A 20,283-nucleotide genomic window follows, 5' to 3' on the forward strand; every position below is an offset into this window, starting at 1 on the left:
CGGTTATTGTCATAATTGTCATTTTAGTAGAAAAATGTGTTTTAGCTTTGAATGCATCTTAGAAGATTTGCTGCGACATACCTACTGAATAAATAACAGCTTTGGTGACACCCCTGTCTCCAAAACGAATGGTTTTGACCGCTTGGAACTTTTGGAAATGATGCTTCTCCTCCCGACCGTGCCATTCTGATTATAAAATTATTAACAACTTTACCCACTTCATGTAAAAATGAATAAGTGTTATTGGGTAAACTATATATACTAAATATAATGTTGAATCCCCCCTTCTCCTGAAAAGAGTAGTAAGACGATTATGGCCAAGAAATTGTTTCGTTCGCGGTTATTGTCCATAATTGTCGGTTACACGATTATACAATAATTGTGCCAGCCCTAGCTACAAGTTATTTCTCCTTCGCCCATCGAAACAAACATCACTTTCTTTTACAAGTTTTAACTAGCGCCATGCTGCGGTTGTTGCCAGCTAGACAGCATAAACTAAATAGCTGGGAAGGGCTCATCAGGAGGACTGACTAAACCGAATCCATTCATCTCCACTCGACTCTCAACTGCGCAACATACGTCAACAATTTGGGCACCAGGCGTGTCTGTATAGCCTCTCCCTAGTCCACCCTGTCTTCCCTCTGTTTCCGTAAACCAGCGCTGTAATATGGAAGTGTGGGAACCCTATAAAGGTGTGTAGTAATTTAACCTTTTGTTTCTTGAAAATTATTTATTGCTGATATGAAAGATACGTTCCTTAGGTTTCCAAAACCACTCCGCAAGCGATGCGTGTTAAGGTTTAGAGCAAGCGTCGAGGCTCAACAAAACACCCCTGTACAGAAGACGCCTTCGTCCAATGACTTATGTGTAATGTAATGGAACTGAGAGTCATGATCAAGGGCTATTAGTGTCTGTGAATGGAGTATGTACACAGCAGCTCCACAGTGATTGTCCCAAGAAGAGGCAACAAAATCACATTATTATTGGGTTATGTAACCAATGCAGTAATGCCATGCTGCATGCCCTAGATATTTATGTGGTTGTTTACACCAGTCAAATTCAAATAATCAAAGCTTGATGATGAGTTGGTTATTTGAATCAGCTTTGTAGTAATAGGGCGAAAACCAAAACGTGCACGCAAGGGGGGCCCCAGGACCGAGTTTGGGAAACCCTGGTCTATGGGTGGCTTGTTGACCACATTATACATAATGTTATACAAACTGCACACAATTGTTAGTGAGAGTAATGAAGCAATGTAATGATCCATGGTCAAAGAAAGGCAGTGTATTGCACAACATTGAGGTTACAAAGTGATGGGATAATGTGGCTCTCATGGAATAAACACACACATGAATCAGCTTCACCGTTAGGCTAACGTTAGCTACATCTAAAACTGGGTGACACCCAATTTTACTAGTTAACCACAGTCAGACAGTTTTGATTAACAAGTTACATCAGCTGGTACTAGTCTATAGCTTTCTTCATGTGTGGGTCAAAAGCTTAGCAAAAAAAGGAGACTACTGTGTTTGCAACAAAGCAAGCTAGCTAGGTGTGAAATAGTCTAAATATGTCAATGTCAAATGTGAACAGAATGAGTTAACTACAGAATAAATGTGCAAATATAAATTTAGATAGCTGGCTAACTCACAGCTGCAATACAGGGGGCAAGTAACGTTAACTAGCTTGTCAGTTAAAAGGCAAGGTTAGTGCCCTTTGCAAGAAAATCACACGCTTACTGTAGCTCACTGTTACTTAACATGCTAGCCAGCTAGCTAGTTTGCTCAGCACTTACCTCGGTCTTGGTAATGCGATGTCTAGCCAGCTTCACAACGGCGAAATTACCCTTTCCCAGAGTACGTTCGATATCGTAGAAGCCCACTCGGACAGGACCCCGGACCATCGGTTTTTGGTGATTGTCAGGCATGACCATGCTGTATTAAATGTGGTTTGGGGTGAGGAGGCAGGGGTTCGCGACTTGAGCCTACAGATAACAAGGAAGGGAAAACAAACCGCCCGCTAAAATGTGTCTATTCAAAATAGACGAAGTACAATTCTCGGTCGCCCAGACAGTTTGAACTTTAACGACCCTTCAGACCAACGAGACGACAGAGGACATTTACGGCTGTCACGCCACGTTCTCCAATACAATAGAGCTATAATATTTCAGCTAGCTATCTATATTAGCTAAAGTACAGGAGTTGACTTGCAGGAGGCATCATATTCTCTCGTTGACGTACATTGACGTCAGAGCCATGGGGTATTTGTACAGGGGGCGGGTCTCTGAAGCGGTTCAACGCTTCAGTGCCAATTCATTTCCAAGGTAACTGGACCCACCTCTTACGTCAACCGGTAACATTGCTATTCTGAAATCTGTTTGCTCGCGGCCCTGAGTGGATAGTTGACTTTAAAGTTTGGCCTGCAGGTGCACAGATAAAGCTTTTGTTACTCTGAGTCAACGTGCAGGGACTGGACTGGTGCATTATTTATGTACATTTATGCTAGCAAATTACTCCATGCATGCATGTTGTTTTGATATGTAAAGTTATGTGTGCAGCTGGCCTCTGACTATGGAACATATGTATGTTCATGCACAAAGGAAATTATGCATGCAAGTAATGCAACCACAAATACATTTTATTATAACTTTTGTTGGTTGCATTTGCCCTTTAAGGCTGTAGTAAAATAATCATACATTTTGAGAATGGACAGTGTGAGATGCTTGCCAGGTTTCCCCAGCTATGCACGAAACAGCAAACATTAATTTGGATTATGCTGGATGGTGTGTGTTCTGCAATTCAGGTTTGTACATTTTGGATACAGGTTATTATGCCGTGTCAATTTGTTTGAGAATAATAATATAATATGACAGATTATGAACAAATTATTATCATCTTTTTTAACACACCCATTGCACATATAGCGATCAACATAAAATTTGAGTGAAGCTGCTGGAGTTCGAGACCAATGGAAAGACAGTTAAAAGATTACATGAAACAGTACCACCTGCTGGTCAAACAAACAATATGGAAACCATAAGTAAGTACTGTTTGCAATAGTACAGTAAAGTATATCTTACCAAATGTTTTATGACTTATAAATTGTCTATTTTTCTGTCTTCTTGTACACAAAAACACAATAAAGGCATATAAAACATAAAAATAAAAAAAACACTTATGCATGTCATTCATAGGCTTTATTTGTGGCCAGATCAGTGACCCATTTAGGCCTACATGTCCAGCAAGTACATGTTTTGTTAATTAACCTATCGTGACAGCCTTACATGGAAAACTGTTGAGCGCAGCACCCCAAAAGCCTCTGCTGTCACTGCTAGATTTCCTGGATGTGCGAGTTCCAGATGTGCTTTCGGCATTTCCTGTCAGACATCCTCCAAGAACACTCAGCTTTAGCTCGTTAGACTACTTTTTCACAACACTTTAGTCAGCCCCACTTGAATCTACAATGTACGCAAAACATGTACAGTACCAGTCAAAAGTTTGGACACACCTACTCACTCATTCACGGGTTTTTCTTTATTTTTACATTTTTTTACATTGTAGGATAATAGTGAAGACATCAAAACTATGAAATAACACATATGGAATCATGTAGTAACCAACAAAGTGTTAAACAAAACAAAATATATTTTATATTTGAGATTCTTCAAATTGCCACCCTTTGCCTTGATGACAGCTTTGTACACTCTTGGCATTCTCTCAACCAGCTTCAGCTGGAATGCTTTTCTAACAGTCTTGAAGGACTTCCCACATATGCTGAGCACTTGTTGGCTGCTTTTTCTTCAGTCTGCAGTCTGACTCATCCCAAACCATCTCAATTTGGTTGAGGTCGGGGGATTGTGGAGGCCAGGTCATCTGATGCAGCACTCCATCACTCTCCTTCTTGGTAAAATAGCCCTTACACAGCCTGGAGGTGTGTTGGGTCATTGTCCTGTTGAAAAACAAATGATAGCCCCACTAAGCCCAAACCAGATGGGATGGCGTATCGCTGCAGAATGCTGTGGTAGCCATGCTGGTTAAGTGTGCCTTGAATTCTAAATAAATCACAGACCGTGTCACCAGCAAAGCACCCCCACACCATAACACCTCCTCCTCCATGCTTTACGGTCTCACAAAGACATGGCGGTTTGAACCAAAAATAAAAAATGTGGACTCCAGATCAAAGACACATTTCCACCAGTCTAATGTCCATTGCTTGTTTCTTGGCCCAAGCAGGTCTCTCCTTCTTATTGGTGTCCTTTAATAGTGGTTTCTTTGCAGCGATTCGACCATGAAGGCCTGATTCACACAGTCCCCTCTGAAGAGTTGATGTTGAGATGTGTCTGTTACTTGAACTCTGTGAAGCATTTATTTGGGCTGCAATTTCTGAGGCTGGTAACTCTAATGAACTTATCTTCTGTAGCAGAGGTAACTCTGGGTCTTCCATTCCTGTGGCGGTCCTCATGAGAGCCAGTTTCATCATAGCGCTTGATGGTTTTTGCGACTGCACTTGAAGAAACTTTAAAAGTTATTGAAATGTTACGTATTGACTGACCTTCATGTCTTAAAGTAATGATGGACTGCCTCTCCCATCAATCCTATTAGCCAACGTTCAATCTTTTGAGAATAAAATTGACGATTTAAGATTACGGTTATCCTACCAACGGGACATTAAAAACTGTAATATCTTATGTTTCACGGAGTCGTGGCTGAACGACAACAATGATAACATTCAGCTAGCAGGCTATACGCTACATCGACAGGACAGAACGGCAGACTCCGGTAAGACAAGGGGCGGCGGTCTGTGTATATTTGTAAACAACAGCTGGTGCACAAAATCAAATACTAAGGAAGTCTCGAGGTTTTGCTCGCCTGAGGTAGAGTATCTTATGATAAGCTGTAGACCACACTATTTACCAAGAGAGTTTTCATCTATATTTTTCATAGCTGTCTATTTACCACCACAAACCAATGCTGGCATTAAGATTGCACTGAATGAGTTGTACAAGGCCATTAATCAACAGGAAAACGCTCATCCAGATGCAGCGCTCCTAGTAGCCGGGGACTTTAATGCAGGGAAACTTAAATCCGTTCTACCTAATTTCTACCAGCATGTTAAATGTGCAACCAGAGGGAAAAAAACTCTAGACCACCTTTACTCCACACACAGAGACGCATACAAAGCTCTCCCTCGCCCTCCATTTGGCAAATCTGACCATAACTCTATCCTCCTGATTCCTGCTTATAAGCAAAAACTGAAGCAGGAAGCACCAGTGATTCGGTTAATAAAAAAGTGGTCAGATGACGCAGATGCTAAGCTACAGGACTGTTTTGCTAGCACAGACTGGAACATGTTCCGGGATTCTTCAGACAGCATTGAGGAGTACACCACATCAGTCACTGGCTTCATCAATAAGTGCATCGATGATGTCGTCCCCACAGTGACCGTACGTACATACCCCAACCAGAAGCCATGGATTACAGGAAACATCCGCACTGAGCTAAAGGGTAGAGCTGCCGCTTTCAAGGAACGGGACTCTAACCCGGACGCTTATAAGAAATCCCGCTATGACCTCCGACGAACCATCAAACAGGCAAAGAGTCAATACAGGTCTAAGATTGAATCATACTACACTGGCTCTGACGCTCGTCGGATGTGGCAGGGCTTGAAAACTATTACAGACTACAAAGGGAAGCACAGCCGCGAGCTGCCCAGTGACACAAGCCTACCAGACGAGCTAAACCACTTCTATGCTCGCTTCGAGGCAAGCAACACTGAAGCATGCATGAGAGCACCAGCTGTTCCGGACGACTATGTGATCACGCTCTCCGTAGCCGATGTGAGTAAGACTTTTAAGCAGGTCAACATTCACAAGGCCGCAGGGCCAGACGGATTACCAGGACGTGTACTCCGAGCATGTGCTGACCAACTGGCAAGTGTCTTCACTGACATTTTCAACATGTCCCTGACTGAGTCTGTAATACCAACATGTTTCAAGCAGACCACCATAGTCCCCGTGCCCAAGAACTCTAAGATAACCTGCCTAAATGACTACCGACCCGTAGCACTGACGTCTGTAGCCATGAAGTGCTTTGAAAGACTGGTCATGGCTCACATCAACAGCATAATCCCAGAAACCCTAGACCCACTCCAATTTGCATACCGCCCCAACAGATCCACAGATGATGCAATCTCTATCGCACTCCACACTGCCCTTTCCCACCTGGACAAGAGGAACACCTACGTGAGAATGCTATTCATTGACTACAGCTCAGCATTCAACACCATAGTGCCCTCTAAGATCATCACTAAGCTAAGGATCCTGGGACTAAACACCTCCCTCTGCAACTGGATCCTGGACTTCCTGACGGGCCGCCCCCAGGTGGTAAGGGTAGGTAACAACACATCTGCCACACTGATCCTCAACACGGGGGCCCCTCAGGGGTGCGTGCTCAGTCCCCTCCTGTACTCTCTGTTCACCCATGACTGCATGGCCAGGCACGACTCCAACACCATCATTAAGTTTGCCGACGACACAACAGTGGTAGGCCTGATCACCGACAACGATGAGACAGCCTATAGGGAGGAGGTCAGAGATCTGGCCGTGTGGTGCCAGGACAACAACCTCTCCCTCAACGTGACCAAGACAAAGGAGATGATTGTGGACTACAGGAAAAAAAAGAGGACTGAGCACGCCCCCATTCTCATCGACGGGGCTGTAGTGGAACAGGTTGAGAGCTTCAAGTTCCTTGGTGTCCACATCACCAACGAACTATCATGGTCCAAACACACCAAGACAGTCGTGAAGAGGGCACGACAAAGCCTATTCCCCCTCAGGAGACTAAAAAGATTTGGCATGGGTCCTCAGATCCTCAAAAAATTCTACAGCTGCACCATCGAGAGCATCCTGACTGGTTGCATCACCGCCTGGTATGGCAACTGCTTGGCCTCTGACCGCAAGGCACTACAGAGGGTAGTGCGTACGGCCCAGTACATCACTGGGGCAAAGCTCCCTGCCATCCAGGACCTCTATACCAGGCGGTGTCAGAGGAAGGCCCTCAAAATTGTCAAAGACTCCAGCCACCCTAGTCATAGACTGTTCTCTCTGCTACCGCACGGCAAGCGGTACCGGAGTGCCAAGTCTAGGTCCAAAAGACTTCTCAACAGCTTCTACCCCCAAGCCATAAGACTCCTGAACAGCTAATCATGGCTACCCGGACTATTTGCATTTGCACTGCCCCCCCACCCCATCCTTTTTACGCTGCTGCTACTCTGTTAAGTAAGTATTTATGCATAGTCACTTTAACTCTACCCACATGTACATATTACCTCAACTACCTCAACTAGCCGGTGCCCCCGCACATTGACTCTGCAACGGTACCCCCCTGTATATATAGCCTCCCTACTGTCACTTTATTTTACTGTATATATAGCCTCCCTACTGTCACTTTATTTTACTTCTGCTCTTTTTTTCTCAACACTTTTTTGTTGTTGTTTTATTCTTACTTTTTTGTTTAAAATAAATGCACTGTTGGTTAAGGGCTGTAAGTAAGCATTTCACTGTAATGTCTGCACCTGTTGTATTCGGCGCATGTGACCAATAAAATTTGATTTGATTTGATTTGACTGTTGTTTCTCTTTGCTTATTTGAGCTGTTCTTGCCATAATATGGACTTGGTCTTTTCCCAAATAGGGCTATCTTCTGTATACCCCCCTACCTTGTCACAACACAACTGATTGGCTCAAACACATTAAGAAGGAAAGAAATTCCACAAATTAACTTTTAAGAAGGCACACCTGTTAATTGAAATGCATTCCAGGTGACTACCTCATGAAGCTGGTTGAGAAAATGCCAAGAGTGTGCAAAGCTGTCATCAAGGCAAAGGGTGGCTATTTGAAGAATCTCAAATATAAAATATATTTTGATTTGTTTAATACCTTTTTGGTTACTACATGATTCCATATGTGTTATTTCATAGTTTTGATGTCTTCACTATTATCCTACAATGTTTATCAGATGAAGACATAGGAATAGGCAAATAAACTAATGCTACACACTGTTATTCAACCAGGACTTTGGTGTAGCCATGACAAGGCACATTAAAGACTATATCCAGCCAGCTCAAATTGGTGTCATAACAGTGGAGGCTTTGGTAAACATAATTGGTGGATCATCTCTTGCAGGCGGGGGAGACCATTGCTCAGAGGTATCGTGGGGTCAGACTTCTGTCATCCGAGCTTCCGAAGATATTGTCCTGTTCCCTGACATCAGCTTCCACACAGGAAGCCTCAAATGGGGCTTCTTTGTACGGTTAATGGACGTACCCTAAAGCGAACACTTTATAATACCACACAGGATCTGTCCATCCTGTCTCATGTCACATGATGCCATACAACCCACCAGCAGGAGATATGAAAGATGAATGGAGACAACAACAGTCAGATGCCCAGATGGCCCAATGGACATGTGGTAAAGAGAGAGGCACTGCAGGACAGCAACATTACTCATAGATCTCATTCTCCACCCATCCAGTCTCGTTGAGATAGTGCCGACCCTGGTCTTGGCAGGCCTCATAGATGTCATTGGTCACAAAGCCACTATCTGTCACTGTCTCCTTGTTTGAAACATTCTCGTAATCATCACACTGGGAATCAAAAGAGGAGGAGGCACAGAAGGACATCTTCTTGATTGTTTCAGGTGCCATGCTCTGCAGATTGGCTGGTTGAAACTTGGTGATGTCCTGGTAGGCATAGGGTACTTGGATGTTGCAGGCCGCTGTGGACATTGTACCCCATTGCTCTTGCTCAGGGTAGCTGTCTGTTTGAGACTTTCTCCTGCATAAAGACAGTTACACTATCAGTTACAGAGGCATGTAGTGAGCCACAAACACCTCCAGCATTGCCATATACGGCATTCAAAACCACCTCAAAACAAAACATCTCTTAAGGCTATCTTATGCTCTGTGATGTCTGATGTTGATTATGTTTCGCAAGCCCTCTTGTGAGCTTCCTCTGTTTTGCCCCTCTTATCTGTGTCATTTTTTGATTTTTTTTTACATACTTTTAAATAATGTTAGGTGACCTTGAAAGGTGCCTATAGTACGAAATGTATTATTCCCTGTTATTATTTAATGAAGCAAATAAGTATTACCTTTTGACGGCCCGTTTATAGCAGAAGACTCCTGTAGCCACAAGCAGCAGCAGTAGAATAGGGATAGTGGCAAATAGAATGTAGGTGACAAATAGGGCATTATCTGAAAGAGATACTGCAGGGAGAATCAAAACACCAGAGGTAAGACAATGGCATTATAGCCTGGTCCCAGATCTGTTTGTGCTATCATGCCAACTCCTTGTCACTCATTGTCAATGACAAGGAGCTGACATGATAGCACAAACAGATCTGGGACCAGGCTAATGGCAGTAAGTTGGCACCTCACTTTGAATACTTTTGGAAACAACTTTGGAAAATAAATGAGGAGATTACTTATTGTGTTTGACACACAATGTACAATATTGCATAACCAAGGATCAAACTCGATAGACATGAAGAGTGCAGATTTTTTACCTGATGATTCAGACAGTCCTATTTTTGTCTTCTCATCACTCACTGTAGCTGATGGTAGGTTTGGCATTAGAGATATAATTGGGGCAACTGGAAAATAGATCATGAACAAAACTTGTAAATAGACAGACACTGTAAGTTCGGTTGATATCCAAAAACGTCATATTGTCCAAATAGATATGTAGACTAAAAATAAGCAACATTTGTCTTCATCAGAGATGAAAGATTGAGCATGTGTGATGCAGCAATGGGTAGACAAGTACAAATTATGCAAATTAGCAGCCTACTAGAAAGAAACTCCTCGGAATAAACTCAATCAGAGCAACCATTTTAAGCAGCATCACTGGTAAACTATAACTGTACTATACAGTATTTGTCATGCATAGCCTTTATTGTCTGGGAAGAGGATTGATTCAATGGCACTCTGATAACGTTTTTCTATTCTATTGTCTTATATTCTATTATATTGTGATTCATAAATCTTGACCTCTAGATGTCATCCTATTCATAGACACTTCGGAGATTGAGAACGGTGATGTCATAACAATGTTCAAGCTGTTGATCTCAGTATCAACAAATTACGCATCTCAAGGATTCACATATTTGACCTTAGAAAATCTAAATGTTTCTGTAAAAAATGTCCAAAAAATGTTTATAAATAGCACTTTTATGTAAGTGTAACTTAGTGAAATCATCACTTACTATAGGACACAGCCAGGCCTAATTGCTGAACCTTAAAGAAGGTAAGGGGAAGATATAACTCACTAAATTGATGGACAAAAATAACCGTTAGATCTCTTTTTTTATGCAGACCTTTACCTATATTGAATGGACTCAATCACTGATCTATGTATTACGGCAAATGTGTAAAATCAGACTGTCACACTGGTAGGCTAAATGTGTGGAAATGTATAGATTTCCCGATTTTACACATTTACCGTAACATATGCACCAACCATATGTTTTGTGGTCCAATGGACTCTAAAATATCATAGAGTCATAATGTTTTCTTAGCTACAGGGGTGGGTTTACCTGTGTATATTGAATTCCACGCCACAGTAAACACTGGCAACTTTTCTGTAAGATAGAGAAAGAGACAATCATCAGCTGCAAATGAATATGGACTATTTTGATTGTGAATAATGTTTTCTATGGTTCCTTGTTTATAAGCTGGTATTCAATTAAGCAATAAGGTCCAAGTGGGTGTGGTATATGGCCAATATACCACGGCTAAGGGCTGTTCTTATGCACGACGCAACGCAGAGTGCCTGGATACAGCCCTTAACCGAGGTGCCTTATTGCGATTATAAACTGATTACCAATGTAATTAGAGCAGTACAAATAAATGTTTTGTCATCCCGTGATATACGGTCTGATATACCACGGCTGTCAGCCAATCAGCATTCAGGGCTCGAACCACCCAGTTTATAATCAAAATCATACCATACAATATTATCTCCTTCAGCGGAGATAAACTACAGGATTGAGATTGGATAAATGTAATGTAACATGGGTCGAATTCATTAGTGCACCCTGTTGCAAACCGTAACAAAACGTTTCATCAATGAAAACGAGAGATTCTTATTGGACAAATTCAGGTAGTCCCTCCCTGTTTTGGTCCCTTTCCTTCTGTTTGCTGTCTATTGAATACAACCCTGGTTTAATCTGTTCATGTCTAAATATGGACACTATCAAGGACACCGGGGCCATGTTCAGCAGGGCACAATGTTGTGGAACGTTCAGATAGAAAAACATGATGTAGAACAAATATAACTCTCTGACATGTAGAATAATGAATCATGTCAGCTCTATTCATGACATTTCTATCTGCAATGTTCCACAGCGTTTGCCTACTCAGAACGTGTTCAGGGTACAGTTCACCTTCGGAGTACTTGCAGACAAAATTGTTCTTGGTGTTGCAGTTGTCATCGTTCCACTGGAACATGAAGTGCCCCCCTTCGTCAGGGGGGGCAGAAGGCTGGTGATACAGCACCACACACATCTCGTTGCCACATGATGGCTCGTCCCAATGCCAGTTTCTGCAACGAGCGTGTTTTCCATAGGTCAACAACCCTATCAGAGATCCTCTGATAATCAACAGCATGCTTCTAAAAATGGACACTCATCCTACTGATACCCAGTGTTAGGGAGTAGTGAACTACATGTAGTTCAACTAGTAATTTAACTACATTTTGCAGTAGTTTGGTGGCTGAACTAAATTCAAATCAAGGTAGTGTTTTCAGTAGTTAATTACTTTTTTGCCATGTAGTGGTGTAGCTAACTACTGGAACTACACACTACTCTTTTTGTAAAAGAAAAGAAAATATCGGTGAAATAGGCAATCATTTCCTTTCTTTTTCGGCCTCAGACCTGCCTAATTCTCACTTGAAAGATTTTATTTTGTGATTAATAGGATAAATTACACATTCTGTTAACATCTGACTACAGTGATCTGTTCTTGCAATTTCTTGTCTATGACATTACAGATTTACATATGATAATTTTTCACAAAGTAGTTTGGATGTAGTAAACTACTTTTTCAAAGTAACTATAGTTAAGTAAACTATATTTTGTAAGGATAGCTTTAATGTAGCTTACTTCTTCCAGTGTGAAGTAATTGGTAAACGATATTTCCAGAATAGCTTCCTCAACACTGCCGATACCACAACATTCATGATAATTAAAATTTTACAGATGAAATATGCAATGACCCTCAAAGCATGTAGACACCAACATATGTTCATCATGATGCTCTTTGATGACTCTCAGACTACTGTGTGTCATGTGAGGTATCTATATGGCTCTGTATTTTCCTGTGGTGTGCATGCCAACAGCTGCAGGGATCTCCTAGACTTTTTGCTACAGGGAGACTTGAAACCAAAGTAAAACACAAGTACACCTGAATCTGGCCTTGCTGCCATCCAGCCAGTAGTACTGCGAAGGGCAGCCTATGGTAGTCACCCGGTGGCGTGGGCTTCTGTGCAGCCCGATCCAGAAGTCCCCATCAGTGGCCTGCAACTGTTGGATGAACCTCTCCACCAGGCGCTGCTCATTGTCAGTCTCGATACTGAGGAGCTCTCCCCCATCTGTCCTGCAGGCCTGCCTGGCATCATCGAAGGTCGCCCTCCGCCGTGAGTCCTGGAAGTAGTTGATCCTGTAGCAGGGTCGCTCTGTTCCACGCCGGCAGATCCTCTGGCCTACAGTGCATCGCATTGGAAAACAAGATATTGCTAATCAAGAATGAAAAATGAAATTGCTAATTCAATTGCAAAATTGAAAATCTAATCATGGCTAATCAAGAATGGCAAATCAGAATGGTAATTAATTGGAATAACATTGCAAGTTGTTATGTAAGCTGTGAGGACATATGGCACACATATTAGCCTACATTAATTACATGATAATAGGCCTATATGCAAGATCTCTTGATTTTATGTACGCCTATTGCCATAAGCTTAAGAAATGTTTTATTGTTTTTCATAAGTGCTTGCATGTAACACAATGAATAGGCTGCATGTTATTATTTATGTATTATTACTGTCTTATTTTCTCTATTATTAGGGCCTTTATTAATAATGTTGCAAACTACAGTGATTAATCTTTCAAGTAATATGACCCACCTTGATTTTTGCACTACCTTTAGGCCATTACATACCACATTGGTCTTCTAAATCTGTAGCCTACTTGCGAGCACAATATCCCATCTCAAAACTAATCATAGGTTTCCGACACACAAACCAAACCAAAAAGCCTGCTCTGGGCAATGTATAAGCCTATTGAAGTGAAATATCGCAGTGACTGTTTTTGCCATCTAGCCTACAAAAGCACCAGACTTTGAGTGACGTTTGAATGTTCTATTTAAACATTTTAGTGGTACAAAATCTTTCTTCTTTCGTTGGGCACTACAGAACAACATTTTTTTTTCGCACAATCAACAGGGCGCAATATTGTCATGCATTAGATAACTTTGGTTAATCATACCGTTACTTTTTGACAACGGGCTTTGACAAGTTTGACATTTTTTCCTTGTAAACACTCACCATTGAGTTCCAATTTGGTGAATCCTGGGTGGCAGAAAACGGCGAGAACAGTCCCGAGCAGTTTAATAAAATCCATTTCTTCATCTTCACTAAAGCGTTTGCGTAAATTCGAGCAAATCCGTGGCCACCCGTCAAAGCCTGAGAGAGGGAAACAGTGGGATATGGTCCAATCAGAATTAGGTCGAAGTGTTTTCGCAAGATCCGGTAAAGCGTTTTTAAACCCCTCTTACTGCGAATGGCTCATGATGAGTAAGTCCATCGAAGATAAACATTTAAAGGAGGACTCATATAAAGGCATAATGAAATTAGGCTACTCCATGCTGTACCCACACAATAATCAAAGTCACATGTATTTGATAAGAATGGGAGAGAGACTAATGGAATGAATGGATGTCTTTGTATGGTATGGTATATTGAGCGAGAGAAATGTACATAGGATTGAACAACTGTATAGTAGTGAACGTTTTGTATTTCACACACATAGACACGCGCCCAAGCACGTGCACACACACACACACACACACACACACACACACACACACACACACACACACACACACACACACACACTACTTTAATATAATAAATACTATAATAAATCTGAATCCACATAATTTACACATGGTCAGTCAGTAAAAAAGCCTGTTTTATGCCAGAGCAGATCTGAAATATAATTGAGTGCTGATGCTCATCTGGTAGTCTCAGAGAGCCAACATCAGTCACCTCAGACTCTACCATAATAACACAGTTGGTTGTATGCTGTGGCCTAGGCTACATGGGAAGGGGTTGGCTATCTTGGCAACAAACAGCAGATGGTTGCCAGGTATGTTAAACCTGGAAACCCTAATTACCCCAGTAGTGAACAGTTTTGAATTCGTGTTTCGACTGTCACTATCAGAAACGGAAAAGTCCAGGGCCTGCATTGATGAAGTGTCTTAGAGTAAGAGTGCTGATCTAGGATCGGTGAATACGGATAGTGAGGAGAGTTGATCGCAGTGAGCTCATGGGCTCAGAGGAGTGTGCAAAGCATTGGCCCCTAACAGGAAGCCAGAAAGGAGGAAAGGGAATAGCTGTTTTTTCAACACCATATTTCCTGTCCCTGTCCCTTCTCCTCGGTTTTTCAGGCACTTCCACTCATTTCCCTTTTCTCTCTAGAAAAATGAAAATAAGTCAATTTCAAATGTTCTATGGTGAAAAGGATGTAATAAATTATTTGACGAAATTATGCATAGGCCTAAGGAAGAATATGAAGAAAAATGTAGAGGCTTAAAAAGGCTTAAATCAGAGTAATCAATAACAGTATAATAGACTCTCTACTAATAATATTACTTACATATAATGTAGTCAGAACATACTTTTTGCAATATTGTCAATGAGAGATTATGCCCACAGAATCAGGAAAGAATGACCACAATCTTCTATGAATGAAGAGGTAGCACACGCTTTCTCATACCATAAACAGCATTGTCGGTGTCCTGGAAAAACCTATTATCAACCAAAGAGTCAACTTTTTTTAAACAAAAAAAGAAATACATTTATTTTCAGATATATTTCCATGTAGGCTAGTCGTGGAAATTCACAAGATTTTTTGAATGACTTTGGTTGGTCCTACAGTCAATTTATTCAAAAATAAATCACAAATCTTTTTTATTTTAATTTTTACATCTAAATCTAAATCAGCAAAACATTTGATACAAGGTTTTTCCAGGAAGCAGACAGCATGTAAACAGAAAAGACTAGCCTATTTGGCCCAGCACACACAGTAGTAGTCAGCCACAAGTAAGTCAGCCACAAGACCGAGACTCATCGGCCTCTCTTCGTGTAATCTCTATCAGTCATCAGCAGATGGTAAACTCTACAACACATGTTTTCTGGGAGCAAATGAAGAGCTCAGACAAGCCGGGCTGTGTTCCACAACACAGGCATTTTATGTGAGGCACTTTTGTGCTGTCTGGCTGGCTCTGGGCCAGAGGTTCACTACTCTTCTTCCTGGAATGTAACGCTCTATCATGTCTCTTTATTAGTGACACGAGTTTTGGCCCCATGAGAGGGTCGTAATCTGAGTGAGGCCAGGGTAGTGTTACTCAAGTCACGCAATGGCATGCACTGTCTCTCGGTGAGGGGGTCCACATCTGCTGTAACTCAGGAATGGACTAGGCCTTTTTGATTTCAAAGCATCAGTTGACTTTATGACAGGGAAACAATGCACAGTATGTTATATAATGCTAAATAGGGTCTTACTGAAAGGTAATAAAAGTCTATGATTTGGGACAGGGATTTTGTTCATTTTTAAAAATCAGATTTGAATTTGCGGTTATTTCCAAATAATAAGAGGAACATACACTGAGTGCATAAAACATTAGGAACACCTTCCTAATATTGAGTTGCACCCTGTTTGCCCTCAGAACAGCCTCAATTTGTCGGGGCATGGACTCTACAAGTTGTCAAAAGCATTCCACAGGGATGCTGGCCCATGTTGACTCCAATGCTTCCCACAGTTGTGTCAAGTTGGCTGGATGTCCTTTGTGTGGTGGACCATTCTTGATGTTGAGTGTGAAAAACCCAGCAGCGTTGCAGTTCTTGACACACTCAAATAGGTGTGCCTGGCACCTGCTGACATACCCTGTTCAAAGGCACTTAAATATTTTGTCTTGTCCATTCACCCTCTGAATGGCACACATACACAATTCAAGTCTAAATTGTCTCAATGCTTAAAAATCATCCTATAACCTGTCTCCTCCCCTTCATCTATAGTGATTGAAGTGGATTGAACAAGTGACATCAATAAGGGATCATAGCTTTCCCCTGGATTCACCTGGTCAGTCTATGTCATGGAAAGAGCAGGTGTTCCTAATGTTTTGTATACTTTGGTCCATGATCACTGATAACCACCCAAACTTGGCCAGCAGATGACAGCAAAAGACTACTTCTCTCACAACAATTTGTTTTTACTCGTCACCATGTCTTGACTGTCATTGCATTGTCTTATCCAAGCAATGACAGTGACCAATAATCACACTATTTCTACTTTCACAGTAGTTCTACTCCAACATCTCTAACAGACAAGAGTCGTCTCAAGGACACACCATGTACCATAACTAGACAATGGCCCATGTATGGCCAGAGAGCCCCACAGTGGAGGTGTCATAATACCCATAAAACTTAGCAATCAAAAGGGGAAATGGTTCCAATAATTTTTCCACTATCCATTTTTCCCATAGGCGATTTTAGAAACACATAAGGGCTGTATTTTGTGTAGGCTTACCATGGCGTGACGTTTTGATAACCATATTAATCTCTCTCAGACAAGGTGACTTTTATCAATATATTCGGCTCTATTTACTCTCAGATTCGAAAATGCTAATTAACATCAAAGTAGACATCATGTAAAACTACAAATCCCTGCAAGCTTCTGCACGTCATCTGTAGCTGATACCTTTGCTAACAGATATTGTGTCAATTTAAAACTTGCACAAGACAGATCACAGAATTGTCTATTTAAAGAAATGTAGCCTATTTATTCATTACTACATTTAGCTAACATTAGATTCTTACCTTTGCCTCGATTCGGCAATCTCATCCAGATCATCATGGCATTTGTAGTTCTTTATGACAGCTACATTAGCAGCTAATTAGCATGTCACGGTTTCGGCCGAGGCTGCCTCTCTCCCTTGTTCGGGCAGGTTTCGGCGTTCGTCGTCTCCGGAATTCTAGCTGCCACCGTTGTATGTTCCATGTTTCCTGTTTGATTAGTTTTGTCTGTTAGCCACACCTGTCTTGTGTTATGTCTCATTAAGCACCCTATTTAGTTTCCTTGTTGTTAGTGTAGTGTTGTGTGTAATTGTTTCGTGTCAGGTGTTTGTGCGTTACCCGTGTTTCGGTACGCCAGTTATGATTAGCTTCCTCCTCGGTTGAGGAGAGTTTTTGCGCCCTGTGTTTGTGCGCTCGTGTTTGACGCCTGTGTGCGTCTGTTTGGCCTCTGGCCGTTTTTGGATTATTTTGCACTCGCTAGTAAAGTCTTGTTGGACTGTACATCTGCTTCTGCGCCTGATTCCACACCACACCATTTATACACCGTGACAGAATTACACACCAGACATGGAATCAGCAGGAGCCGAAGCAGCCCCGACGAGACTGGAGGTCCAGGTTCGGGAACAACAGGACCAGATACAGCAGATGGGGACCGCCCTGCAGGAGGTGATCACCACGCTCCGAGGCTGGGGAGCGCCTCCACCACCTCCCTCCCTGCCAGCACCATCGGCCAGTCCGCCCATTCCAGCGCCAGAACCCCGAGGAATCCGACTCTCTCTCCCGAGGGCCTACGACGGAACCGCGGCTGGGTGTCAGGGATTCCTCCTCCAGGTGGAGCTGTACCTGGCCACCGTACACCCGGCACCCTCGGGGCATGAGAGCGTGTCCGCCCTGATCTCCTGCCTGTCCGGGAAGGCGTTGGAATGGGCCAACGCGGAGTGGAGGAAGATCGACGCCGAGACGATCACCTACAACGAGTTCTCCCGCCGCTTCAGGGCGGTGTTTGACCATCCCCCGGAGGGGAAAGCGGCGGGGGAGCGTCTGGTCTTCCTCCGGCAGGGGAGGAGGAGTGCCCAAGAATTCGCTCTCGAATTCCGTACTCTAGCGGCAGATGCAGGGTGGAATGAGCGGGCCCTCGTCGATCTATACAGATGTAGCCTACGAGAGGACGTCCGTCGGGAGCTGGCTTGTAGGGACACCAGTCTCTCTTTCGACCAGCTGGTCGACATGTCCATCAGGCTGGATAACCTATTGGCCACCCGCGGACGTCCTGAGGGGGGTCCGTCCATTTCACCCTCCAGCGCCTCCGAGCCGTGTCCTATGGAGCTCGGGGGCGCTGGCGCTAGAGAGAGGAGGAGTCGGTTGGTTAGGGGGTCCATCCACTGCACCAACTGTGGTCGGGGAGGACACACCGCGGCTAGGTGCTGGGGATGGCCTCCTAGGGAGGATGACGACAGGTCCCGCACTGGGGATTCCCTCCAGGTGAGTAGGCGCCCCACTCACCCAGAGCTCACTGTTGCCCATTTTTGGATGCCTGTGCGTTTTCCACAGGTAGCACCTCATTCCCAGCATAAGGCGCTGGTAGATTCAGGCGCGGCTGGGAATTTTATTGATAAAAAGTTTTGTTTAGCGTTAGGGATTCCCCTTATTCCTGTTGATGTTCCTTTCCCCGTTCATGCCCTAGATAGTCGTCCGTTGGGTACGGGCTTAATCAGGGAGGTCACGGCGCCACTTAGGATGTGTGCGCAGGGGGATCATCAGGAGATGATTCAGCTGTTCCTGATTGACTCTCCTGCGTATCCGGTGGTGCTGGGCATGCCCTGGTTGAGTACCCATAACCCAGCTATTTCGTGGCAGGAGAGGGCTCTGATGGAGTGGTCTGCTCAGTGTGTGGGTAGATGTTTGGGCGTTTCCGTAGGGGCTACCTCGGTGGAGAGTCCAAACCAGGTGCCCGCATTGCACGTTCCCCCTGAGTATGGGGATTTGGCTATTGCGTTTAGTAAGGCGAGGGCGACGCGGTTGCCACCCCATAGGCAGGGAGATTGTGCGATAGACCTCCAGGCAGGAGCTGCGCTCCCACGGAGCCATGTGTATCCTCTGTCTCAGGAGGAGAAGAAAGCTATGGAGATTTACATAGACGAATCTCTGAGACAAGGATACATACGGCCTTCCACTTCCCCTGCGTCCTCGAGTTTCTTTTTTGTGAAGAAAAAGGATGGTGGTTTGCGCCCGTGCATCGATTACCGTGGTCTCAATCAGATTACGGTGAAGTACAGTTATCCACTCCCGCTGATTGCGACCATGACTGAGTCGTTGCATGGGGCGCGTTTCTTCACTAAATTAGATCTCAGGAGCGCGTACAACTTGGTGCGCATCAGGGAGGGTGATGAATGGAAGACAGCCTTTAGTACCACCTCGGGCCATTACGAGTATCTGGTCATGCCATACGGGTTGATGAACGCTCCGTCAGTTTTCCAATCATTCGTGGATGAGATCTTCAGGGACATGCAGGGGCAGGGGGTGGTTGTGTACATTGATGACATTCTCGTGTACTCGCCTACCCGTGTCGAGCATGTGGCCCTGGTGCGTAGAGTGTTGCGGAGGCTGGTGGAGCACGACCTGTATGTGAAGGCAGAGAAGTGTCTGTTTTTCCAGGAGTCGGTCTCCTTTTTGGGTTATCAGTTGTCTGCGTCAGGGGTGAAGATGGAGGTAGACCGGGTGTCGGCCGTGCGTAATTGGCAAACACCAACCACTGTGAAGGAGGTGCAGCAGTTTTTGGGGTTTGCAAATTACTACAGGAGGTTTATCCGGGGTTTTGGACAGGTGGCAGCTCCCATAACGTCTCTTTTGAAGGGGGGTCCGGTGCGTCTGCAGTAGTCGGCCGAGGCGGACAGGGCGTTTGGGAGGCTGAAGGACCTGTTTACCTCGGCCCCGGTGCTGGCGCATCCGGATCCCTCTTTGCCGTTCCAGGTAGAGGTGGACGCGTCAGAGGCCGGTTTAGGAGCCGTGCTTTCACAACGGTCTGGCGCGCCACCTAAACTCCGCCCCTGTGCTTTTTATTCTAAGAAGCTCAGTCCGGCGGAGCGGAACTATGACGTAGGGGACAGGGAGCTGTTAGCCGTGGTACAGGCTCTAAAGGTGTGGAGGCACTGGCTT

The 20,283-nt window shown here is 43.8% G+C and overlaps 2 protein-coding genes across 2 annotated transcripts in view; both read right to left on the minus strand.

Moving 5' to 3' along the window:
• LOC311106026 (serine/threonine-protein kinase SIK2-like) overlaps positions 1-2,218 on the minus strand; it is a 55,757-nt gene extending 53,539 nt beyond the window's left edge. The window contains exon 1 of the mRNA XM_084148297.1: positions 1,793-2,218. Within this exon, the coding sequence (XP_084004423.1) occupies positions 1,793-1,930 (138 nt within the window). The 5' untranslated portion in view covers positions 1,931-2,218. The remainder of the gene's footprint in view (positions 1-1,792) is intronic.
• Positions 2,219-7,949: 5,731 nt separating this feature from the next.
• On the minus strand, positions 7,950-13,742 carry LOC311106027 (layilin-like). Its single transcript, XM_084148298.1, has 7 exons — positions 13,597-13,742; positions 12,456-12,753; positions 11,438-11,595; positions 10,589-10,633; positions 9,560-9,646; positions 9,146-9,260; positions 7,950-8,829 (listed from the first exon to the last, which is right to left on the minus strand). Exons 1-7 carry the CDS (start codon positions 13,670-13,672, stop codon positions 8,496-8,498), a joined length of 1,113 nt encoding a protein of 370 aa, XP_084004424.1. The 5' UTR covers positions 13,673-13,742; the 3' UTR covers positions 7,950-8,495.
• Between the last annotated feature and the right edge of the window lie 6,541 nt (positions 13,743-20,283).

This window comes from Coregonus lavaretus (genome assembly GCF_964263955.1).
Source record: "Coregonus lavaretus genome assembly, chromosome: 30".
NCBI classification, from domain to species: domain Eukaryota; kingdom Metazoa; phylum Chordata; class Actinopteri; order Salmoniformes; family Salmonidae; genus Coregonus; species Coregonus lavaretus.

Bases quoted from the DNA above. Each gene is read 5' to 3' on its own strand.
- LOC311106027 (XM_084148298.1), bottom strand. From the start codon at position 13,672: ATGGATTTTATTAAACTGCTCGGGACTGTTCTCGCCGTTTTCTGCCAC. The intron at 11,596-12,455 runs GTGTACTTGTGT...CGCTCGTTGCAG, and splicing joins GGCAGCAAGGCCAGATTCAG to AAACTGGCATTGGGACGAGC. The intron at 10,634-11,437 runs GTGAACTGTACC...TCTATCTTACAG, and splicing joins TGTCTGCAAGTACTCCGAAG to AAAAGTTGCCAGTGTTTACT.